Genomic DNA, 26,745 nt, shown 5'->3' with positions numbered 1-26,745 from the left:
CAAGTACCAATCCAACAGCTTATGCAAGAAGAGGGCTGTTTGAAGATGTGTTGGTCACTTCGGATATGAGACTATTCTTGCATCCAACCCATCGACAGCCGCCCTCCAGATCCAGCCTAAGGGAACTCCTAGACCGACAGGTGTCCGACTATATCGGGTTAACGGCCGATGTGGACGCTCTGAGAAGCGAGGAACCATTGGACTACTGGGTGTGCAGGCTTGACCTGTGGCCAGAGCTGGCACAATTTGCCATGGAACTCTTGGCTTGCCCCTCGTCTAGTGTCCTGTCCAAAAGGAAGATTAGCGCAGCAGGGGGATCACCGATAAGCGCACTCACCTAGCTCACGACAGTGTGGACTACCTAACATTTCTAAAAATGAATGAGGCATGGATCTCGGAGGAATTCAACACCTGTGACGACTACGTTTAATTAAATTTCCTCATGCCAGCCCACTCATATCCTACAACAACAAGAACAATGAATGGTCCCTGTTTTATGTAAATAATGAGGCATAAAAGGCCTTTTCTGTCCGTTGAATGCCTAATGTTTTGGGCCTCGGAGGAATTCGAAACCTGTGACGACCACGTGTTTCAACTATTATCATTAGGGTTTTTTTCAAGAGGGGGGATTTCGTTAGCCATGTTTTTTATATTTTTAGTTCTTTAAACATATGTATTTGACTTATATTTGTACTGGCCTTCAGTAAAATTGATATCCATTGATCGTCTAATATACCTCCAGCCACATAATCACTTGATCTTTTCTGTACGGTGACTGCATCATTTTTGGGGCCTGTAATACACTGGCCTGCAGTAAAATTGATATCCAATGACCATGTAATCTACGTACCTCCAGCCACATATTTACTTGTTCTTTTCTGTCCGCTGAATGCATAATTTTTGGGGTCTGTAGTCCACTGGCCTGCTGTAAAATTGATATCCAATGACCGTGTAATCTACCTCCAGCCACATACTTACTTGTTCTTTTCTGCACAGTGAATAAATAATTGTTGGGGCCTCGGAGGTATTCAACACCAGTGACGACCACATGTTATCGAATTTCAACTATTATCATTAGGGTTTTTTTTCAAGAGGGGGGATTTTGTTAGCCATGTTTTTAATCCAATTTAATATTTTTAGTTATTTTAAACATATGTTTTTGACCTGTATGTGTACTGGCCTGCAGTAAAATTGACTGTGTAATATACCTCCGGCCACATAATCACTTGATCTTTTCTGTCCGGTGAATGTCTAATGTTTGGGGCCTGTAGTCTAGTGGCCGATGTGTGAAGCTATAACTAGTGTCAGGGACAATACTTGTCCTTTATGGCTCACTGGGTAAATGTGGTTCCTGCACAGCCACACCAACAACTTGGCCAGGTGACGCCGCTTCTGCCTCCATGTTGCCTCGCCGTTGGTCCAGCGACAATGTCCAACTATGCCTCCTCATCCTCCACCGTGTACTCAGCCTCTACTGCAGGGACAATTGACAGACACATACACATGTGCAGGGCACGGCGGTGTCACGCTGTTCTGCACCTCGTTTGTCTGGGTGAAAGGAGTCACACAGGGGAGGAACTGCTCCGTGTCCTTCGGCAAGAAATCAAATCCTGGCTTTCTCCACGACAACTGAAAATCGGAATCATGGTGACCGACAACGGGAAGAACATTATGTCGGCGCTGCGTCAAGGAGGGCTGAGCTATGCGCCCTGCATTGCATATGTGTTCAATATGGCTGTCAAGAGGTTCCTGAAGTCTCCCACCCATCTGCAAAACATCCTAAAAATGACCAGGAAACTTTGCATGCTCTTCAGCCATTCGTACACCGCAAATCATACCCTCCTAGAGCTGCAGCGGTAGAACAGCATGTCCCAACATAGGGTGATATGCAACTTTTCCACCCGTTTTAATTCCACCCTCCACATGTTGGACCGACTATATAACAGAGAAAGGCCATAATCAATTTTTCGATGATCCAAGCGGACAGGAGTATTCCCCTGTGTAACTTCGATGTCAGCAGGTGGCAGCTCATGCGTGCCACCTGCCGTTTGCTTAGGCCCTTTGAGGAGGCCACATTATTTGTCAGTCGCCAGGACTACGGGATGAACAATGTCATTCCACTGCTTCATGTCCTGGAACAGATGCTGGTAAATCTGGCTGGTCAGGGGACTGGATACGTGGTGCATAGATCTCACGGGCACATGATCCCTGTAGGGGCTGAACTGGAGAAGGACATTGGAGCACCTGCAATGTGTAGCAAAATGGGTGGTTTTTCTACACAGGTGACAGGAGAGGAGGAACAGGAGCAGCCAGAGGAGCTACAGGGCGATGAGGCAGAGGACCCAGACACACCGTGGCAGTATGCAGTGGAGATGGAGGCAGGGAGTCCCTCTGAGTCACTTGCGCAAATGGCCCGCTGCATGCTCACTTGCTTGGGTAGTGACAGCCGAATTGTCACCATTCGGCAGATGGATGACATCTGGCTCTCCGCCTTGTTGGACCCTCACTACCGGTCCAAAATGGGGGCCTTTTTTACACCCGCTGAGAGGGAGGACAAAATGAACTACTATGGAGACATCCTATGTAGTCAGTTGGCCGCTGCCTATCTGCGTCATTGTCCATCCTCTCGCAGATCTGACTGAGGTAGGCATCTGCACGTTCCACTGCCATGGCTGCTGGGGTAGGGTGGCAGGAGCAGTACCACCTCCATCAGCAGCAGCCTGAGTCTAGAGTCGCTGATGAGCAGCTTTCTTCACACGCATAGTGAAGAAACTACTCACCAGTAGTGATGAGCGGCAGAGGCAATATTCGAATTTGCAATATTTCGCAAATATTTGGTAGAATATTCGTCATATATTCGCAAATTCGAGATTATTTTCTTGATCGCGAAAAAACGGCAAAGTAATATTTGAGTACTGTGTGCGAAATACAGGCGTGGGTCATTATAGCCACATTTTTCAACCTGCTAGAAGTTTCCTGAGACTGGAGAAAATGGTTGGCACAGCAGAACATTACAATAGCTTTATATGCAGATAGAGTGCTCCAATATATTTGCGATTGTGAAATCGGCACTAATGATGCAAATATTTTGGCGCAATACGTGCAACTTCACATTTTAACAGATCTGACTACTTATTCGTGATTGGTGCACTAAGTATTGTTGTGAACTTGTGACATCACAGCACTATGTATGTAGCATATATGTATGGACAGCAGAACCAATCAGCTACACTATATTACTATCTAACCTACACTGACTATCTCCCATTAACTATCTATATTATATACAGTCCTGATCAAAAGTTTAAGACCACTTGAAAAATGGCAAAAAATCATATTTAGCATGGCTGTATCTTAACTAGGTTCCAAGTAGAGCTTCAACATGCAGCAAGAAGAAATGGGAGTGAGACAAAACATTTTTTGAGCATTCAATTTAATGAAAACAACGAATAAATTGAAACAGGCTGTTTATTAGCTGATCAAAAGTTTAGGACCGCACCTCCAAAAAAAATATAAACCCCCCCAGAACAGAAATCCAACTTCCAAACATGAACTCAGTAATGAGTAGCTCCACCGTTATTGTTTATAACTTCCAAAATTTGTTTCGGCATGCTTGATGCAAGCATTTCCATGAGGTGAGTGGGAACATTTATCCAAGTGGTGAAGACGGCCGCACGAAGGCCATCTACTGTCTGGAACTGTTGTCCTTTTTTGTAAACTTCCCTTGCCGTCCATCCCCAAAGGTTCTCAATTGGATTTAGATCAGGGGAACACGCAGGATGGGCCAAAAGAGTGACGTTATTCTCCTGGAAGAAGTCCCTTGTCCTGCGGGCATTGTGTACTGTAGCGTTGTCCTGTTGAAAAACCCAGTCGTTACCACACAGACGAGGGCCCTCAGTCAGGAGGAATGCTCTCTGCAACATCTGGACATAGCCAGCGGCCGTTTGACGCCCCTGCACTTCCTGAAGCTCCATTGTTCCACTGAAGGAAAAAGCACCCCAGACCATTATGGCGCCCCCTCCACTGTGGCGCGTAGAAAACATCTCAGGTGGGATCTGCTTGTCATGCCAGTAACGTTGGAAACCATCAGGACCATCAAGGTTACATTTTTTCTCTCAGAGAATAAAACTTTCTTCCACCTTTGAATATCCCATGTTTGGTGCTCTCTTGCAAAGTCCAAACGAGCAGTTCTGTGGCGTTCAAGGAGACGAGGTCTTTGAAGATGTTTTTGAAGCCCTTCAGTCTCAGATGCCGTCTGATGGTTATGGGGCTGCAGTCAGCACCAGTAAGGGCCTTAATTTGGGTCGAGGATCGTCCACTGTCTTGATGGACAGCCAATTGGATCCTCCGACTCAGAGCTGATGACATTTTTTTGGGTCTTTCACTTGACTTTTTTGTTCCATAACCCTCAGGATCATTTAAGAAATTCCAAATGACTGTCTTACTGCCTCCCACCTAAGCAGCGATGGCGCGCTGTGAGAGACCCTGCTTATGCAGTTCAACAACCCAACCACGTTCAAAAGGGAGAGTTTTTTTTGCCTTTGCCCTCACAACGTGTGACTTCCTGACAGAAAATGACAATGAATCCACATCTTTGCACAGATTTGGCCTTTTAAAGGCATGTGGTCCTAAAATTTGGATCAGCTGAAAAACAGCCTGTTTCAGTTTAATCGTTATTTTTAATTAATTGAATGCTCAAAAATTGTTTTGTCTCACTCTCATTTCTTCTTGTTGCATGTTGAAGCTCTACTTGGAACCTTGTTAAGATCCAACAATGTAAAATATGATTTTTGCCATTTTTCAAGTGGTCTTAAACTTTTGATCAGGACTGTATATAAGCTAACTAACTAACTAACTAACTAACTAACTAACTAACTAACTAACTAACTATCTAATGTAATGACACAGGAAAGCAGAGAGCACAGCAATAAAACTGCTGTCTCTCTCAGATCTGCAAAATACTGCTTACAAGGGCTGCTGGGGAGTTTGTTATATACACTGCTCAAAAAAATAAAGGGAACACTTAAACAATAGTGTTGATCACGAATATTCGAATTTCAAATTTTTATTGCGAATATAGGTACTTCGAAAATTCGCGAATATTTTGAATATAGATATATATATTCGTAATTTCGAATATTCAAATTATTATTATTATTTTTTTTTATCAGTACACTTGATCCTTTACTGCTTCTAGCTTGTGGGCCAATAAGAAGGCTGCAATATACTTGACTTTAGGAGTAGTAGTGTTTGCTCTATATTCGTTTTTTTTAATATTCGCTATATTGCTATATATTCTTGTTTTAGAATATTACGAATATTCGAAAAAACTAAGTTATAGCAATATTGAAAATATTCGAAAAAAATCGAAAATAGAGCAATTTAGCTAATATAGTGCTATAATCTTCTTTGTATAATAGTTGTAAATTGAAAAATTCGCAATAAAAAATTCAAATCCGAAAATTTGAATTCCAAAAATTCGCATATTATTCGCATCATTATCTTTCCGATATCCCATTTCCAATTAGGAAGCAACACTGAGTGACAATCAATTTCACATGCTGTTGTGCAAATGGGATAGACAACAGGTGGAAATTATAGGCAATTAGCAAGACATCCCCCAATAAAGGAGTGGTTCTGCAGGTGGTGACCACAGACCACTTCTTAGTTCCTATGCTTCCTGGCTGATGTTTTGGTCACTTTTGAATGCTGGCGGTGCTTTCACACTAGTGGTAGCATGAGACGGAGTCTACAACCCACACAAGTGGCTCAGGTAGTGCAGCTTATCCAGGATGGCACATCAATGTGAGCTGTGGCAAGAAGGTTTGCTGTGTCTGTCAGCGTAATGTCCAGAGCATGGAGGCGCTACCAGGAGACAGGCCAGTACATCAGGAGACGTGGAGGAGGCCGTAGGAGGGCAGCAACCCAGCAGCAGGACCACTACCTCCGCTTTTGTGCAAGGAGGAACAGGAGGAGCACTGCCAGAGCCCTGCAAAATGACCTCCAGCAGGCCACAAATGTGCATGTGTCTGCTCAAACGGTCAGAAACAGACTCCATGAGGGTGATATGAGGGCCCAACGTCCACAGGTGGGGGTTGTGCTTACAGCCCAACACCGTGCAGGACGTTTGGCATTTGCCAGAGAACACCAAGATTGGCAAATTCACCACTGGCGCCCTGTGCTCTTCACAGATGAAAGCAGGTTCACACTGAGCACATGTGACAGACGTGACAGAGTCTGGAGATGCCGTGGAGAACGTTCTTCTGCCTGCAACATCCTCCAGCATGACCAGTTTGGCATTGGGTCAGTAATGGTGTGGGGTGGCATTTCTTTGGAGGGCCGCACAGCCCTCCATGTGCTCGTCAGAGGTAGCCTGACTGCCATTAGGTACCAAGATGAGATCCTCAGACCCCTTGTGAGACCATATGCTGGTGCGGTTGGCCCTGGGTTCCTCGTAATGCAAGACAATGCTAGACCTCATGTGGCTGGAGTGTGTCAGCAGTTCCTGTAAGACGAAGGCATTGATGTTATGGACTGGCCCGCCCGTTCCCCAGACCTGAATCCAATTGAGCACATCTGGGACATCATGTCTCGCTCTATCCACCAACGTCACGTTGCACCACAGACTGTCCAGGAGTTGGCAGATGCTTTAGTCCAGGTCTGGGAAGAGATCCCTCAGGAGACCGTCCGCCACCTCATCAGGAGAATGCACAGGCGTTGTAGGGAGGTCATACAGGCACGTGGAGGCCACACACACTACTGAGCCTCATTTTAACTTGCTTTAAGGACATTACATCAAAGTTGGATCAGCCTGTAGTGTGTTTTTCCACTTTAATTTTGAGTGTGACTCCAAATCCAGACCTCCATGGGTTCAAAAATTTGATTTCCATTTTTTTATTTTTGTGTGATTTTGTTGTCAGCACATTCAACTATGTAAAGAACAAAGTATTTCAGAAGAATATTTAATTAACTCAGATCTAGGATGTGTTATTTTTGTGTTCCCTTTATTTTTTTTAGCAGTAAGGTATAGGCAACTTTCCTATTGGTTGCTAGGGATGTTGCTAAGCTCAGACAAAGGCATTGCAGCCTTCCCATTGGCCCACAATCAAGAAGGAAGGTTACTGATAACAAAAAAATCTAGAATATTCGAAATTCCGAATATATATTATATATATTCTATATTCTAAATATTTGCGAATTCTTGAAGTGCCGATATTCGCGATTAATATTCACTATTCGAATATTCGCGCCCAACACTACTCACAAGCAGCTAGACGTAGAGCAGAACCTGAACGAGCAGGTAGTGGCATACTTAGAGTGCACCCTGCCAGCCGACCTTGAAGATCTGCTGGACTACTGGGCAGCCAAACAAGATTTGTTTGGCTGAGTTTGCCCTGGAAAAGATGTCCTGCATGGCCAGTATTGTGGCATCAGTGTGGCGGGGTCCATAGTTACCCTAAGAAGAACTCACCTGTCAACCCAAAATGTGGAGAGACTGACTTTTGTCAAGATGAATCAGGTGTGGATCAGCCAGGATTTCCTGATGCATCAGACTAGATCATCCATGGTGCCACACCAACACTTTGACAAAAGAGACTGGTTTCTTCTGGCTACCTGCCTCAGCTACTATTCTGATGCTGCCAGTACCACCAGCCTGATGCCTGATGCCACATATCTGATGCGAAGTGCTCCTTCTTTCACCCATCATCTTCATCTTCAGCGGGTACTCGTATTGCCACCCACCTCCACCTTGCCACTCTGTGGCCTCCTGATGCTGCTGACACCTCCACACTATGTCACCTTGTCACTTTGTGGTCTTCTAATGCTGCCGCCACCTCCACACTCTATCATTGTGCCACTCTGTGGCCTCCTGATGCTGCTTCCACCTCACGACTATGTCACCTTGCCACTCTGTGGTCTCCTCATGCTGCTGACACCTCCACACTATGTCACCTTGCCACTTTGTGGCCTACTGGTGCTGCTGCCACCGCCACACTATGTCACCTAGCCATTCTGTGGCCTCTTTATGCTGCCGCCACCTCCACACTCTGTCACTGTGCTACTCTGTGGCCTCCTGATGCTACCACCACCTACAGACTCTGGGATTGGGCTACTCTGTGGTCTCCTCATGCTGCTTCCACCTCACCACTTTGTCACTTTGCCACTCTGTGGTCTCCTGATGCTGCCGCCACCGCCACACTATTTCACCTTGCCACTCTGTGGCCTCCTGATGCTGCCACCACCTCCACACTATGTCACCTTGCCACTCTGTGGCCTCCTGATGTTGCCGCCACCTCCACACTCTGTCATTGTGCCACTCTGTGGCCTCCTGATGCTGCCGCCACCTACAGACTCTGAGATTGGGCTACTCTGTGGTCTCCTCATGCTGCTGACACCTCCACACTATGTCACCTTGCCACTTTGTGGCCTCCTGATGCTGCCGACACCGCCACACTATGTCACCTTGCCACTCTGTAGCCTTTTGATGCAGCCACTACCTTCACACCCTGTCATTGTGCCACTCTGCGGCCTCCTGTTGCTGCCGCCACCTACAGATTCTGTGATTGGGCCACTTTGTGGTCTCCTCATGCTGCTTCCACCTCACCACTATGTCACCTTGCCACTCTGTGGTCTCCTTATGCAACTGACACCTCAACACTATGTCAACTTGCCACTCTGTGGCCCCTTGATGCTGCCGTCTCCGCCACACTATGTCACCTTGCCACTCTGTGGCCTCCTGATGCTGCCGCCACCTCCACACTCAGTCATTGTGCCACTCTGCGACTTCCTGATGCTGCCGCCACCTACAGACTCTGTGATTGGGCCACTCCATCATTTCCTCATGCTGCTTCCACCTCACTACTATGTCACCTTGCCACTTTGTGGCCTTCTGGTGCTGCTGCCATCACCACACTTTGTCATTGTGCCACTCTGCGGCCTTCTAATGCTGCCGCCACCTACAGACTCTGTGATTTGGCCACTCTGTGATCTCCTCATGCTGCTTCCACCTCACCACTAGGTCACTTTGCCACTCTTTGGTCTGCTCATGCTGTTTTAACCTCACCACTATGTCATAGGCCCACTCTGTGGACTTCATGACTGGACCACTATTTAACCTTTTTGGCATGGCTGACATCATCATTTATTTGACCCTTTCTCTGATCTGTCATAATGAAGGTAAAATGAGCATCTGCATTTCTGGAGTGGGGCCCCGATCTTCCAGTCCGCAGCTCCTGAAAAAAATAGAACATGTTCTATTCTAACAATTGCAGACAAGAATAGGCAGTTCTATGGGGATGCCGGCCGGGTGTATTGCGGATCCTAAATCGTTTTTTTTTAGCACAGTGAAGTTTTTTCTAGCATTTATGCTGAACAGGGTTCAGTCCGGGAGGTGACAGCCTGGGTAATAGGAACATTCCACATTGCTATTACACCTTGCAGCACTGACTGGGGATCCAAATTGCCATTAAACAGCTCTGTAATTCCACCAAACCGTTCTTATTAGGGTGCAAGTGTTGTTTGATACAGGCCTTAACAGGGGTTATTACAAGGAAATATTTCTATGTTTTATTTGCCCTAGTGCGGTACAGTTATATGTTCTAAAGCATTTTTTGGCTTGTATTAGTGGGCAAAAAAAGGGTTATTAGCCGTTGTGTGGTGAAGTGCAAAAATTACAGCCCTTTTTGTCGTGTATTAGTGGCAAAAGTAAAATATATTTGCCGCTCAGCGGTGCAGTTATCTGTTCTAAAGACCTTTTTTCCGTGTATTAGTGGAAAATATATATATATATATATATTTGCCACTCAGCGGTGCATTTATCTGTTTTAAAGCCCTTTTTTGCGTGTATTAGTGGAAAAAGGAAAAAAATATTTGCCGCTCAGCGGTGCAGTTATCTGTTTTAAAGCCCTTTTTGCATGTATTAGTAAAAAAAGGAAAAATATCTTTGCTGGTCAGCGGTGCAGTGATATATTCTAAAGCCCAGTTTGCCGTGTATTAGTGGCAAAATAAAAATATATTCGCCGTTCACCGTTGCACTTATCTGTTGAAAAGCCTTTTGTGTTGTGTAAAAAAAGAAAAAAATTAGGGCCTAATTGCCGTTCAACGGTGCAGTTATATATTCTAAAGCCCTTTTTGCCGTATGGACCAAATTACGTAGTGGTGAAATTTTTTATGTGAAACAGACTTTTTTGGAAAAATTGATGGGTGATTGTAGACTCTGTTCTGTATGAACCGATGTTACATGTTGAGAAGCCTTTAGTGTAGTGTGAAAGTGGGAAAAAAAATTGTGAAAATTGATAGGTTATTGTAGACTTTGTTCTGTTTGTACCGATGTTATATGTTAAAAAGCCTTTAGTGTAGTGTACAAGTGGAAAACAATTTTGTTGGGAAAATTGATGGGTGATTGTAGACTTTGTTCTGTATAAACTGATGTTATATGTTGAAAAGCCTTTAGTGTAGTGTAGCCTTTAGTGTGACTCCGTTCGCCCAGGCAAACCAGGTGCAGAACAGCGTGAGAGTGATGAGAGGGGTCGCACATGGCTTGCATACACTACATGCCTCCAACAAAATTCTTGGATCTCTACATGATTGAGAGAGGGGCATAGTTGGAGACATTGACTTCACAAGAGATACATAGCATCGGAGTTCAGCCGCCTGTATTTGCTTCCCGCTGTTTAATGCTCCTGAATTAAAATTGGGGCAACCAGCTTCAACTTCCTCTGATGTGTATGCCTACGGAGTCCTTTTGTTATGGCTTTGCACAGGGAGCAAGAATGTTACGCACAATTCTAATGGAACTCCTGATCTTAAGAAACTGGACTTGGACTCCAAAGCAGAGGCTCTCCTATCATGTCTTGTGTGCTGTGGAGATGAAATGCAGACGGAGCAGTTAAAAACACATGAATATTTTTAACTTACTGAAGCTGCTTGATTTAACCCCTTAAGGACCAGCACCATACATGTACGGCGGGCTGATCGGGCGGGTGCAGGAGCTGCGCCCACCCAATCAGCGCAGGGGTCTGGCAGTCACTGATAACATTAATATTTTCAACTTACTGAAGCTGCTTGATTTAGTTGTGAATAGATGGTAAAGGCAAAGTCTGCTGGTGAGTTGTCATCAGCATCTTCATTAAGTGTTCTTGCATGGCAAGTAGTGATGCGCGAGCATGCTCGGCCGAATACCTGTTCGGCTTGAGCATCGCTATGCTCGGCAAAATAATTTGGGTGCTCGAATACAATTTAATACAATGGAAGTCAATGGGAGACAACCAGGCATCCCCCTGCTCGGAAGACAAGAGGGTGTCTGGTTCATAAAAAAAAGGTTAGAAATTGATGGAAACCCCATCAAAATGGTTTGGCAACAGCATTAAGAAGATAGCTGGATGCGTCTTAGACTCCTATTATGTACGACATACAATAGACAACCACACAAAGGCTATATGCCAAAAGCCAGGTATGTACAAGCCATCTATCTATCTATCTATCTATCTATCTATCTATCTATCCATCCATCCATCCATCCATCCATCCATCCATCCATCCATCCATGAGACAGATAACAGCCAGCATATCTTACAATGGCAGCTTTGTACACTATGAGGTATTCCAAACCAGCTCTCATCTGACTGGGAATCAGTAAACTTCAACGTTATTCGGCATTTGTTGGATGGCTTGGGTGGACCTGCACACCTAGATCAATATCATTAGGGCAACAAAAAGATTTCTGATTGTCCTAACATAATATTCAATAACCTTTCTATACAGTTTTGTCATATAAAAACTAATTTGCTTAAACATGGGCTTATGGGAAAGACATGCAAATGAGCAGAATCTGCCTTGTTTTTGAGCTATCATAAGACTATGAAAACCAATAGAGGGCGCTATAGAGTTATGAACAGCACCCTCTATTGGTTTTACAGTCTTATGACAAGTCTAATATTCTTGTCAGAAGACTATGAAACCAATAGAGGGCGCTATGGAGTTATGAACAGCGCCCTCTATTGGTTTTATAGTCTTATGACAAGTCTAATATTCTTGTCAGAAGACTATGAAACCAATAGAGGGCGCTGTTCATAACTCAATAGCGCCCTCTAGTGATTTCATAGTCTTCTAACAAGAATATTAAACTGATTCTTATGACAAGCTTATTAGTGTAGCATTTTGCATGGAAAAGTCGCGATTAGAATATAATAACTCAGTGAATATAATAACTCAGTGATAAACTCTGACACTAGGAAAGCTGGGTAATAACTCGCGATCTACACTGAGTTATTACCCAGCTTTTCCAGTGTCAGATATTATCACTCACTTACTACATAATTATTACATAATATTCGCTATATTGCTATATATTAGTTTTTTAGAATATTACAAATGTTCTAAAAATGAATATATAGCAATATAGCGAATATTATGTAATAATTATGTAGTAAGTCAGATTCTGCTTATTTGCATGTCTTTCCCATAAGCCCATGTTTATGCAAATTAGTTTTTACATGACAAAACTGTATAGAAAGGTTATTGAATATTATGTTAGGACAATTGGAAAACTTTTGTCGCCCTAATGATATTGATCTACAGTAGGTGTGCAGGTCCACCCAAGCCATCTAACAGATGCAAAATAAATTTGAGGTTTACTGGTTCTCAGTCAGATGAGAGCTGGTTTGGAGTATCTCATAGTGCACAAGGCTGCCATTGTAAGGTATGCTGACTGTCATCTGTCTTAGGGATAGATTGGGCACATACCTGGCTTTTAGCATATAGCCTTTGTGTGGTTATCTGTTTTATGTAAGTGGAGTCTAAGATGCATCCAGCTATCCTCGTAATGCTGTTTCCAAACCATTTTGATGGGGTATCCATCAATTTCTAACCTTTTATTATGAACCAGACAATCTCTTCTTTTACAAGCAGAGGATGCCTGGTTGTCTCCCATTGACTTCAATTATACTCGGGTGCTCAGCCAAGCACGCGAATATAGCAATGTGTGCGGGCCGAACACCCAAATACTTTGATGCTCGCTCATCACTAATGGCAAGACTACTTACTGTTATCTCACATACAGTTGCAATAAAAAGTATGTGAACCCTTTGAAATTATATGGATTTCTGCACAAATTGGTCATCAAATGTGATCTGATCTTCATCTAAGTAACAACAATAGACAATCACAGTCTGCTTAAACTAATAACACACAAAGAATTAAATGTTACCATGTTTTTATTGAACACACCATGTAAACATTCACAGTGCAGGTGGAAAAAGTATGTGAACCCCTAGACTAATGACATCTCCAAGAGCTAATTGGAGTGAGGTGTCAGCCACCTGAAGTCCAATCAATGAGATGAGATTGGAGGTGTTGGTTACAGCTGCCCTGCCCTATAAAAAACACACACCAGTTCTGGGTTTGCTTTTCACAAGAAGCATTGCCTGATGTGAATGATGCCTCGCGCAAAAGAGCTCTCAGAAGACCTTGCATAAAGCTGCAAAAGGTTATAAAAGTAGCTCCAAAAGCCTTGCTGTTCATCAGTCCACGGTAAAACAAATTGTCTATAAATGCAGAAAGTTCAGCACTGCTGCTACTCTCCCTAGGAGTGGCCATCCTGTAAAGATGACTGCAAGAGAACAGCGCAGACTGCTCAATGAGGTGAAGAAGAATCCTAGAGTGTCAGCTAAAGACTTATATAAGTCTCTTGCATATGCTAACATCCCTATTAACGAATCTACCATACGTAAAACACTAAACAAGAATGGATTTCATGGAAAGATACCACAGAGGAAGCCACTGCTGTCCAAAAAAAACATTGTTGCACGTTTACAGTTTGCACTAGAGCACCTGGGTGTTCCACAGCAGTACTGGCAAAATATTCTGTGGACAGATGAAACCAAAGTTTACAGTAGGTGAACCCGATTTTGTGTCAATCTCGCTGTATTTCTCGGCGAGATTGAGCACATACGAGCCCCATCGCGGGAGCCAGCGCCGAGCTGGCTTGCCGCGATGGAGACAGAGCCGTCATAGAAGCGACGGGAGATCCGACTTGGATTCCCGCCAATTCTACACGTGTGCGGCGTTTGTTATGAATCCTGAGGGGGAAGTCCCCGCCGGATTTTAAATAAAAATCCGGCCTGGGTCCCGCCCTCAGGAGCATACCGGGCCCTTAGGTCTGTTATGGGTTGTAAGGAGAGCCCCCCCTACGCCGAAAAAAACGGCGTAGGGGGTCCCCCTACAATCCATACCAGACCCGTATCCAAAGCACGCTACCCGGCCAGCCAGGAAGGGAGTGGGGACGAGCGAGCGCCCCCCCCCCCCCCCCCTCCTGAGCCGTACCAGGCTGCATGCCCTCAACATGGGGGGTTGGGTGCTCTGGGGCAGGGGGCGCACTGCGGCCCCCCCACCTCAGAGCACCCTGTCCCCATGTTGATGAGGACAGGGCCCCTTCCCGACAACCCTGGCCGTTGGTTGTCGGGGTATGCGGGCGGGAGGCTTATCGGAATCTGGGAGCCCCCTTTAATAAGGGGGCCCCCAGATACCGGCCCCCCACCCTAAGTGAATGAGTATGGGGTACATCGTACCCCTACCCATTCACCTGCAAGAAAAGTGGTAAAAACACAAATAAACCACACAGTGTATTAAAATATTTTATTTTTCTGCTCCGGAGGCCGCCCCCTGTCTTCTTTATTAGCTCTTTTACCAGGGGGGGGCTCTTCTTCTTCCGATATCCCGTCGGGTCTTCTCCGCTATCCGGGGGGGTCTTCTCAACTCTCCGGGGTTCTCCTTCTGTCTTCTCCTTCTGTCTTGTTGTCTCCTTCTGTCTTCTGTCTCCGGGGTTCTCCTTCTGTCTTCTCCTTCTGTCTTGTTGTCTCCTTCTGTCTTCTGTCTCCGGGGTTCTCCTTCTGTCTTCTCCGCTATCCGGGGGGGTCTTCTCAACTCTCCGGGGTTCTCCTTCTGTCTTCTCCTTCTGTCTTGTTGTCTCCTTCTGTCTTCTCCTTCTGTCTTGTTGTCTCCTTCTGTCTTCTGTCTCCGGGGTTCTCCTTCTGTTTTCGCCTCTCTCTGTTGTTGACTCGGCGCACTCCGGTTCTTCGTCTCGCGAGACTCGGCGCACCCCGATTCTTCGTCTCGCGAGACGAAGAACCGGGGTGCGCCGAGTCAACAACAGAGAGAGGCGAAAACAGAAGGAGAACCCCGGAGACAGAAGACAGAAGGAGACAACAAGACAGAAGGAGAAGACAGAAGGAGACAACAAGACAGAAGGAGAAGACAGAAGGAGAACCCCGGAGAGTTGAGAAGACCCCCCGGATAGCGGAGAAGACCCGTCGGGATATCGGAAGAAGAAGAGCCCCCCCCTGGTAAAAGAGCTAATAAAGAAGACAGGGGGCGGCCTCCGGAGCAGAAAAATAAAATATTTTAATACACTGTGTGGTTTATTTGTGTTTTTACCACTTTTCTTGCAGGTGAATGGGTAGGGGTACGATGTACCCCATACTCATTCACTTAGGGTGGGGGGCCGGTATCTGGGGGCCCCCTTATTAAAGGGGGCTCCCAGATTCCGATAAGCCTCCCGCCCGCATACCCCGACAACCAACGGCCAGGGTTGTCGGGAAGGGGCCCTGTCCTCATCAACATGGGGACAGGGTGCTCTGAGGTGGGGGGGCCGCAGTGCGCCCCCTGCCCCAGAGCACCCAACCCCCCATGTTGAGGGCATGCAGCCTGGTACGGCTCAGGAGGGGGGGGGGGGGGGCGCTCGCTCGTCCCCACTCCCTTCCTGGCTGGCCGGGTAGCGTGCTTTGGATACGGGTCTGGTATGGATTGTAGGGGGACCCCCTACGCCGTTTTTTTCGGCGTAGGGGGGGCTCTCCTTACAACCCATAACAGACCTAAGGGCCCGGTATGCTCCTGAGGGCGGGACCCAGGCCGGATTTTTATTTAAAATCCGGCGGGGACTTCCCCCTCAGGATTCATAACAAACGCCGCACACGTGTAGAATTGGCGGGAATCCAAGTCGGATCTCCCGTCGCTTCTATGACGCGCTTGCTGGGATGTGCTGTCACTATCCCAGTGAGTGCGAGATCTCGGCACCATGTTGCCGAGTATCAGCGCGACGCTGTCGTGCTAAAAACACAATGTCAGAAACACCTACTGTAGTTGTTTGGAAGAAACACACAACACTATGTGTGAAGAAAAAGAGGCACAGCACGCCAACATTAAAACCTCATCCCAACTGTGAAGTATGGTGGTGGGGGCATCATGGTTTGGGGCTGCTTTCCTGCGTCAGGGCCTGGACGGATTGCTATCATCGAAGAAAAAATGAATTCCTAAGTTTATCAAGACATTTTGCAGGAGAACTTAAGGTCATCTGTCCACCAGCTGAAGCTCAACAGAAGATGGGTGTTGCAACAGGACAACGACCCAAAGCATAGAAGTCAATCAACAACAGAATGGATTAAAAAGAAGAAAATACGCCTTCTGGAGTGGCCCAGTCAGAGTCCTGACCGCAACCCGACTGAGATGCTGTGGTATGACCTCAAGAAAGCGATTCACACCAGACATCCCAAGAATATTGCTGAACTGAAACAGTTCTGTAAAGAGGAATGGTCAAGAATTACTCCTGACCGTTGTGCACGTCTGATCTGCAACTACAGGAAACGTTTGGTTGAAGTTATTGCTGCCAAAGGAGGTTCAACCAGTTATTAAATCCAAGGGTTCACATACTTTTTCCACCTGCACTGTGAATGTTTACATAGTGTGTTCAATAAAAACATGGTAACATTTAATTCTTTGTGTGTTATTAGTTTAAGCAGACTGTGATTGTCTATTGTTGTGACTTAGATGAAGATCAGATCACATTTTATGACCAATTTGTGCAGAAATCCATATCAATCCAAAGGGTTCACATACTTTTTCTTGCAACTGTATATATTCTTAATATTATAGTCAAATTTACCACCCTAACTCCTCCCACAGTTTTTACACTACATAGACAGTAATATACCGAAACATGCGGATTGTTCCCGATTGGTGTGCTATTACTTTGTGGAACGTTTTCGCCGAATGGTTCGCGAAATATCAGCGTTTTTGCGGCAAAATTTGGTTGCATACGAATGAATGGCGGAATGTTCAAAACTAGAGTGTGAGCTGAAAAATCAGGACATGATTTCTAAACTGATACCACTCCCTCATTTTCAAGCCAACCTACACAAATATTATATCAAAACGTTTAGCTATCCCTGCTGCCAATAAAAATGTCCACGGCTAAGCAACAGTCCTGATAGTTTTCACAATATGACCATTTGTTTGTAACTCACGCCTACCATTGACATTCATTGAAACTCTACTCTAGCCATCTCAAATTTGAAGAGCAATTTCTAAACTGTGACTCTGCCTTCATTTTTTATATTTCAGAGACATACTATGCATCAATGTAGGTCTGGGTCTTTTGATTCTCACAATATAAAGCTCTTCGTTGTAGGATTTATAATTTTTAAACTACAACCATTTGAAGATGGCAACCGCCAGTGAAGTGAGCAAGTTGGAGCAGTTTGTTTTTAACCGCTCTTATCTGCCCTTGCTGTAGAGTGAGTTGCAATAGGAACCCAGGTGTGTGAGCAGCCAGCAGAGTGAAAAAAGCTAGAGTGTGAGCTGAAAAATCAGGACATGATTTCTAAACTGCCTCTTTTTCAAGCCCACCTAAACAAATCGGCTGCTAATGTTTTTATAAATGTATGTTTTAATGTAACTGTGAAGCACTTTGGGCAACAACATTGCAATTAAATGTGCTATATAAATAAATAAAAGTTGAAATGCATTTCTCACTCTATCAAGCTTGCCATGTGCACTTTTAAAATTTGATCAATAAATTTGTTAGTGTAATGTTTACTATCTTTACTCACTCCAAACACTCCACACAGTTACTCTGCCCACTCCATAAAGTTACTCTGCCTAGTCCAACCTTTCCACAGTTACTCCAGCCACTCCAACCACACAACAGTTACTCAAGCCACTCCACCCAGTTACTCCGCTCACTCCAGTTGTAAACTACTGGTGGAGGCAAGAACACTTCACACAATTTCCCCAGAAATTGTAGCTTTTCTAGTTATGTTTGCTACTGGACCCACAATGATGTAATTCGGTCCATACAGCAAAAGCAAGTCTACAATCACCCATCAATTTTCCAGAAAAAAGCCTGTTTCACATAAAAAATTTCAACAATGAAAGGATAATGGAATTCGGTTCATTCGGTTATTGTTCTGACGGATCAGAGGAAGGACAAAATAATCAGTAACGTCAACATAAACTTACTGCAAAAAGCATCCTAAAATCTCATTCTGAGAGGTACATACCGTATGGGAATAAAAGGTTAAGGAACAAAAAGAAACCAATGTGGATAAATAGAACTGTAAAGAAAGCAATAAATGACAAAAAGAAAGCATACAAATCACTAAAACAGAAGGGTAGCGAGGAAGCACTAAAAAACTATAAGGAAAAAAATAGAACATGTAAAAAACAAATAAAAACGGCCAAACTAAAGACCGAGAGACTAATTGCCAAAGAGAGTAAAACTAACCCTAAAATGTTCTTCAATTATATAAATGTTAAAAAGTATAAATCTGAAGGTGTCGGGCCCTTTAAAGAGTAATGAGGGGGGAGTCGCAGAGAGTTACAAGGAGAAAGCAAAGCGATTTAATATTTTTTTGAGGAGATTGAAAGTCATCCTCCTGATGACAACAGCGAAGTCTTGCCTGTTGGTACTCTGGCACACATGGCTGACTACATGTTAGGCTGCCTTTTCAGCGACCCGCGCGTTATATGCATTTTAGACAACACAGATTACTGGTTGTTCACCCTTCTCAACCCCCGCTACAAAGAGAGCTTCTCATCTCTCATTCCTCTGGTGGAGAGGACCCGAGCATCCCGAGGTGTTCGGCCTGAGCACTTTGGTGCTCGATAAACACTATATATACTGTATGTTTACATTTAATTTAGCCTCTATTTCTGAAAAGTTCCTTATGAGATTCAAACTCACAACCTTCTACATTACAGCCCAGAATGTTAACCACTTCACTATAGAGCTGCATCTCCAGTTACTAAAAAAAAATAAAAAATAAAATAAAAAATGAGACTTCTGCTATATAGGAATACTTAAGACTAGTAAGTATTCCTATACAGCAGAAGTCTCTTTTTTAAAAAAGTAATTGGCCTTGCAGCTCTGTAGTGTAGTGGTTAACATTCTTGGATGTAATGTAGAAGGTTGTGAGTTCGAATCCCACCAGAAACTTTTCAGAAATAGAGGCTAAATTAGTTTTAAATACACTGACTCGAGCATACGGGATATTCGGCCTAGCACTAGTGAACATGTAACTCACATATTATAACATATCTGGATTTATAGCACATTTATCAAAGTAAATATGTATGATAATAACTCTGTCTGCTGCTTTAAACAGAAATTTATTGTGGTTTTATTGCAAAACAATATTTGCTAAAGGGTTTTAGGGCTAATGGAAAAAACAAAGACAGCACAAAAGTTTATGAATTTTTTAATGGTAGAGACTACTGTGTAGTACCTATGGTTTTGTATTTGCACTGAAAAGTAAGTACAGTACTTATTTTCTACTAACAAATACAGCAATTGGATGAAATTGATGTGCATATCAGGAACACTATAGAGAGAACCTTAAGAACAGCATTATGCATGTCTGGTAGGAACATTATAGAGAGCACTGAAAAACAAGCATTATGTAAGTCTGGTAGGAACATTATAGAGATCCTTAAAGAATAAGTCTGGATGTAAACACTATAGAGAATATTGAAAAACAAGCATAATGCAATCTGTAAGGAACACTATAGAGAACACTGAAGAACAAGCTTTATGCAAGTCTGGTAAGGAAAACTATAGAGAGCACTGAAGAAGAAGCATTTGCAAGTCTGTTAGGAACACTATAGAGAACATTGAAGAACAACATTGTAAAACTCTAATAGGAATACAAGAAGAAATGTTTATATTGACTCCAGGCATGCATACTTAAACTTTCAGTAGTTCGCCAAGGCAGATGATACTATATGCTATAGCTTTTGTATAAACCTTACTGAACATCAAAGAGCATGACATATTTTGTGAATCTCATAGGACCAGAATACTGAACTTTTGAAGCAGGATATCATTTAAGATATATTGCAAACTGGCATAAACAGTGTAATATAGTTAAAGGGGTTTTCTGAGACATAATTGATCAATGGGGAGCCGCAGCCTTCTCACAGCTTTTCCTAGGCCAGTGATGACATGTTCATTGGTCACATGGCCTAGGAGCAGATCAGGCCCATTCAACTGAATGACCGCTATACTATGTACGGCACTTGCTTGGTAAGCTGCAAAAAGGCAGCAGCATTCACAGGAGCACCAGTGCCTTCTCGAACAGCTGATTGGCAAGGGGAGCCCAGGGGTCAGACTACCACCGATTAGATACTGATGACCTATCTAGAGGATAAGTGATACTCACGTATTTCTTTTCATCCTCAAGATTTGAAGAAAGGTTGTACGGACGAAAAGTAGGTATCCCTGTCAGCAAAGTTATATGGTTTTCAAGTCATCACAGTTTTCTGCTTGCTGTTACTCAGTTGGAACTTTCATTGTTTACTCTCAGAGGATAAAAATCTGTCTTGGTAATCTGATGGACACACAAGTGTAAAACTACTAGACACAACTCTAATAGCTGGACTGTATCAGTAATGTACATGTGTGCCCATCATATTAACAAGATCTTTAAAAACTACCAATACAATCTGGACCTCTGTGTTCAATCATGGAAAACATGTATAGTATCCTTTAGCTCAACATGTCTTTCTTTATCCAGTGTCACACTCAGTTATTGTAGAGAAGTATAGAAGACATGACAGACCTGCTTTAAGCAACAAAAAAAAGATAATTTTACTCAGGAATTGCCTAGAAAAAAAAAAATCAAAACTGTACCTATCCAATAACTCACTGCTTCAGTGTCACAGGTCCCTGCTGATCTTCGTTTACTTTACTACACGGATGACGTGCTGTACCTGCACATGATTGCTGCAGCCAGTAATGTCTCAGCAGTAATGCTTACACATACAACCACAAAGGCAAGCGATTAGATGTATGTGACGTCATCACTACAGGACCAGTAAACAGAGACCGGTTAGAATCACCAGAGCAGTGATGCTGGATAGGCAGGGGACTTAAACAGGTATAGTGTTGTTGTTTTTTTTAATCAACTTTCCTGCTCTTGGACAATTCTTCTTTAAATCCTGGAAAACTCCTTTAAGTTATATTTCTTTTTGTCAACAGTTACTATATTTGCTTACGTAGTTTTATGTTGTTTATTACAGGTGGTGATCAACCACTTCATTCTTTCCACTGGAAGAATTTTAACTTAAGTCCGAGGTAATGAAGTCTATCTTGGATGGCCTGGCGGACACTACATTCAGAACAATTACCACTGACCTTCTATATATGGGACCAAATGAAGTTCAGTATGAAGACCCAAAGGGTGATATTTCAAAACTGGGCTATTTCCCACAGAAAATGGCTTTATCCTCCTTTCAAGAAAAAATAATTGATGGTCAACCTACTCAACATCTGGATCCATTTAATGGAACTGATTATTTCAATAAGACAATTACTTCTCTTAAAGATGGTAAAGACAATGTACAGTGCGGAAACAACTTCATGGACATGGAATGCTTTATGATTCTTAACCCAAGTCAACAGCTTGTCATTGCTGCTCTTTCTATAACCCTGGGTACATTTACTGTCCTGGAGAACATGCTTGTGCTGTGTGTCATCTTGTACTCACGTAGCCTGAGATGCAGACCCTCCTATCATTTTATTGGCAGCTTGGCAGTGGCTGATCTTCTAGGCAGTGTCATTTTCGTCTATAGTTTTGTTGATTTTCATGTTTTCCATCGGATAGACACTCCTAATGTTTTTCTGTTTAAACTAGGGGGTGTCACTGCTTCATTTACAGCCTCAGTTGGCAGTCTGTTCCTTACTGCTATAGATAGGTACATCTCAATACACAGGCCCTTGTCTTATAAAAGAATAGTCACAAGGACAAAAGCTGTGATTGCATTCTGTATGATGTGGACCATAGCTATAGTCATAGCTGTTCTTCCTCTGTTTGGATGGAATTGCAAACTGCTAAAATCTGTATGCTCAGATATTTTCCCCCTTATTGATGAAGCATATCTAATGTGTTGGATTGGGATAACCAGTGTTCTTTTGCTGTTTATAGTGTACGCATATATGTATATATTATGGAAAGCTCACAACCATGCTGTGAGAATGCTGCAACGTGGCACTCAAAAAAGCATCATAGTTCACACGTCAGAAGATGGCAAGGTGCACATCACTAGACCGGACCAGACTCGTATGGATATTAGGCTAGCCAAGACACTGGTCCTTATATTAGTGGTATTAATAATTTGTTGGGGTCCTCTTCTTGCCATTATGGTTTATGATGTTTTTGGCAAGATGAACAAGACAGTAAAGACAGTGTTTGCCTTCTGCAGCATGCTTTGCTTGCTTAATTCAACTGTGAATCCCATCATCTATGCCCTTCGAAGCAAAGACTTAAGAAATGCATTTTGTAGCATGTTCCCTTCATGTGAAGGGACTGCACAACCTCTTGATAACAGCATGGAGTCAGACTGTCAGAACAGACATGCTAATAACAGTAATGTCCACAGAGCAGCTGAAAGCTGCATTAAAAGCACCGTTAAGATTGCCAAAGTGACCATGTCTGTGTCCACAGATACATCGGCAGAAGCAGTATAAGTTAGTCATGATAGGAATCAAACTAGGGAAAAACGTGCCCCCCTTAACACCGGTAAATTGCAGTGAAATATGAACAGCAGTATATCTTCTAGTCACAAATAAATGAAGTATACACAATGGCAATGATCTGATAACGCATTAATGCCATTTACGATTAATTACCATACTCTCCTTAGTTTAGAAAAGAAAGAGCACTAATTTTATTATACAAAAATATTTTTTAATTATATAGTTTCATTTATTTTGAAAAAAAGTGAACTGAACAATTCAGATATAGATTTACATTTTTTAAAGCATTGTTTGTAGTCTTTGAATATCTGTGTTGTCCTTCTGGACCTTTACTTATGTATCATACTTGTCAAAAGCAAAACTATACTGGAAGACTTTTTAATACCTCATGTCACTTTTACAATATTTACCCTGAATATTTCAAGGAATCAGAGGTAATCTTCTAGTTTGATAATCACCAAAACTGGATAGGATTTACTTGACTTGCGAAAAACATGGTAACCTTGATATGTACTGGGGCTTATTATGGGATATGGAGTACAGTTTAACATTGAACATTAGGAATATGCTTTTTATCGAAAGAGGAGTGGGCCTATAACTTATTTACAGTTGAGTAACTTCCCAATGACAGGAAAAAAAAATCTAGGCTCGTCTTAGAACGTTTTATGTCTATATGGAAGGAAATTGATGGCTCCTGCAGGCAAAGACCATGAAGGCCAATCAGTTGTGCAAAGAAACACAGTATACAATGGTATTGTTGTGAATTTAATGTACTTTTCTTAGAAGTAGGTTAGCATACAGAGCTGATATCCCATATGTTCTACCTGTACAGGATATCTCATGTAATCTATCTGCAACCTTTTAGTAGGTTTCTTCTAATTCAGTGTATTTTCTATGTATCAGTTGGTGTAATGTGCATGTCTGTTGTAAATAATGAATAAGTTCGTCGTATTAAAAAATGACCGGTACTATGACTAAGTATAACTTATAGCTCTTGTTGCACTATTTGCACATGAATTCAGTTTCTAAAATTGAGTTCTAATGAGGTATTAATATAACTGAGGATTACATGGTAATTCTCCTGTATTAGTTATTGAGACCTCTGAACGATTGCATTTTGCTGCCTGAAAATAAATAGCATATTACCATTCCCCAAAATAAAAGGTAAGACATATAAGGTTCTTTGCTTCATACAATGATGTGTGTTTAACCTAGAAACAGTCAATTTATTATAAACCTCAGCATTGTTAGAAATTTTTAGACTAAATATCCTGAAAAAATATTTTCCATTGAATCTTTAGCTGCACTTTAATATAACGGTATCCAGTTTGTTGAAACAATTAACACAAGCACTAAATCAAAATGCCTATTTTTAAATCTTTGTATAAATTGAATACCACTTGTACAACCATCATTTGATTGATATTGGGTCACATTCAACTGCATATAGTTATTTCATTTTAATAATGTTAAGTATAGTAAGACACTAATAATATGATATATGCATTCTTAAAAGCACACTGCACCATGATTATATTTATTTAATAAAATATATAATTGCATTAACTATTCATGATAATAGAGAGTAGTGATAACTCCCCAGAATATAATAACCCAGGCCCAGCCATAGGCTTAACACTGTGCATCATTTCTAACTGTGATGTCCCTTTACCAGCAATGTTACCTTTTTGTTGCTGTTAATCTCCCCATGAATATTAGGTATTTTATAGTGGCATCCCTCGGCAATATATTTTGAGAGCTGCCAGTGTCTCACTGAACAAATATTAATATGCTAAAAAAGTAACTGCCAGGTTGGATTTTACAGGTACAGTTATTTTGATTCTCATAAGATATATTGAAGTGTCATACAGTGCCCCTCCCCAAATGTCCATGAAGAGCTACATTTTAACAAGGAGAATTGATTGTCCAAGCTATTATACAAGATATGTTTTTGTAACAAATACTTTGGGGTTAATTTATTAATGCTGTTTGCCAGGTTTCTGGTGTAGAAAAGCAACATTTTGTGCAAAAATTAGCAACTTTTTGTTATTGGCCACCACTTGTGGCACTTCTAAAAAAAAAAAGTGGACAGAACCTGATGGAAGGAGTGTGTGCCCTCCTCAGCCTAAGAAGTTTATCACAAGTTACATTAAAAAATAATGTAAATTAGAGCCAAAATCTACACAAGTCCATAGCTGGTAAATAATTCAGTTTGTGGTGTACAAACAGCCCAAGATGTGTCAAATTGTTTAAGAGGAGTGCATATCTTACTTCAACAGTCTTTTGACTAAGACTACTATATGAAATACCAGACTTAGTAAATCTGCCCTTTAAGTTTATGACCAAAATAGTATAAAGTTAGAACAATGCACAAACCATTCACCAGCTTGATTTATTTCTACATGATGGTATAATAATAGAAATGTGCTGCCCCTATTTAACTTGGGTTCAAATCTGCCCAAGAAATGCATACCAAGAATGTCAGATTGCAGTGCGATTCATGCCATCAAAAATATTAGAACTCTAATAAAACCTGATAGACCCCATTGCAAGCCAAAGGGTCTGTATAGCCTTAGAATTATTACAGTATACATACTTGCCTAGTTTTATGCCACCATTATTAATTAGATTTTGGATTCACTATGTTCTGATGTAAAAGTGAAATTATTACATAATGAAGAACCTTGTGCCATAACTATCATGTGCTAAATGTATTTCTAAAATCTGGAATATTTATGGTGTACTTTTGAAGACTAAAGGCAACAGGAATTTGATAAATTCAGTGAGGTTAAAGGTGCTTGTGATCTTTTTTTAAAATAATTTCTGCCCTATTAAAACTAACAAATTACACTTTTGAAAGTAAAATGTGCCATAATGAATTTTACTATATTATTTATAGTCTTATTATCAAAACAGAGTGGAATGAAATTATAACAGTTCTCCCGTTACAGGCAGAGACATTTGTACTTTATTGGGACGCCTCTCAAAAAGATCAACTCTTTGAGAAGACCAACCCTTTTTCTAGATCAGAACTCCTGTGACAGATGAATGTTCTATCCTACTCTATGCATGTTAGCCTTTTTTTTTTTTAGAGGACCAACCCTCTGGAAGACCATTTTAATCCAATTTTCGGTGTTGCTCTCAAAGAGGTTTCACTCTATTTTCCTGGTAGAACAACTCTTCTTTTAAGAAAAACATCTTGGCATGAACTTTTAATTATTAACTATTTAATGTACATCAAGAACATAACTATTATTTCTCCTCCAAAAATTAATATCAGACCCCAGAATTTATTGACTTATCTACAAACAAAAAAGGTCTAATGTTCTGACTCCTAAATGGCTAAAGGTGGTGTGGACTAATTATGAACTGGCTTAATTAATGAGGGCAAATGCGATGCTTGGCAGAGACCAGGGAGAGTGGCTCATGATACGCATAAAACCATGTCCACCCTTGGCACCCATTGGCCACACAATTGTGCTGCAAATTCAATAAGCCAGTGGTTTCCATGGGTAGGCATGGCTTGATGTGTGTTATCTGCCACTCTGGTCTCGCCCATCTTTTACAGGGGCAAAACTATATTGTAAAGAGCAGCTTTAAAAGATAAGAATTATAGAGGTGACAGATACTGGCATGTATTTGCTAACAACTCTGAAATAAGATCTGCTTACAAAGGAATAATAGCAGCTATGTCCTTATAGACACTAACATGGTCTTGTCTAAGATCACACTCTCTTCATCATCATTCCTAACCTTATTCTGTAAAACACACTTGCAGTGGCAAGATTCTGGCAAGATATATCACACATAAGTAAGCACTGTATATACTTACACTATTGAAAATAATTTTAAATAGTATGCAAGTAGTCTACCACCACTCCAGGGTTATCATTTTGGTGGTATAGGCATTACTGCTTTCAAGGACCTTCACAAATTACACT

At 42.2% G+C, this 26,745-nt stretch overlaps 1 protein-coding gene across 2 annotated transcripts; it reads left to right on the top strand.

The window, feature by feature from the left end:
- Nucleotides 1–21,402: 21,402 nt before the first annotated feature.
- On the top strand, nucleotides 21,403–22,980 carry CNR1 (cannabinoid receptor 1). 2 transcript variants are annotated; one of them, XM_040426822.1, is made up of 2 exons: nucleotides 21,407–21,487; nucleotides 21,542–22,795. In XM_040426822.1, the coding sequence occupies exons 1-2, from the start codon at nucleotides 21,407–21,409 to the stop codon at nucleotides 22,793–22,795; spliced, it is 1,335 nt and encodes a 444-aa protein (XP_040282756.1). The 2 variants fall into 2 exon arrangements, with proteins under 2 accessions (XP_040282755.1, XP_040282756.1); XM_040426821.1 differs by having other exon boundaries at nucleotides 21,403–22,980.
- The last annotated feature ends 3,765 nt before the right edge of the window (nucleotides 22,981–26,745 follow it).

The sequence above is a fragment of the Bufo bufo genome, chromosome 4 (genome assembly GCF_905171765.1).
Source record: "Bufo bufo chromosome 4, aBufBuf1.1, whole genome shotgun sequence".
Taxonomy (NCBI): Eukaryota; Metazoa; Chordata; class Amphibia; order Anura; family Bufonidae; genus Bufo; species Bufo bufo.
The sequence above is the reverse complement of the archived record's forward strand: the minus strand, read 5'-3'. Positions and strand labels throughout refer to the sequence as shown.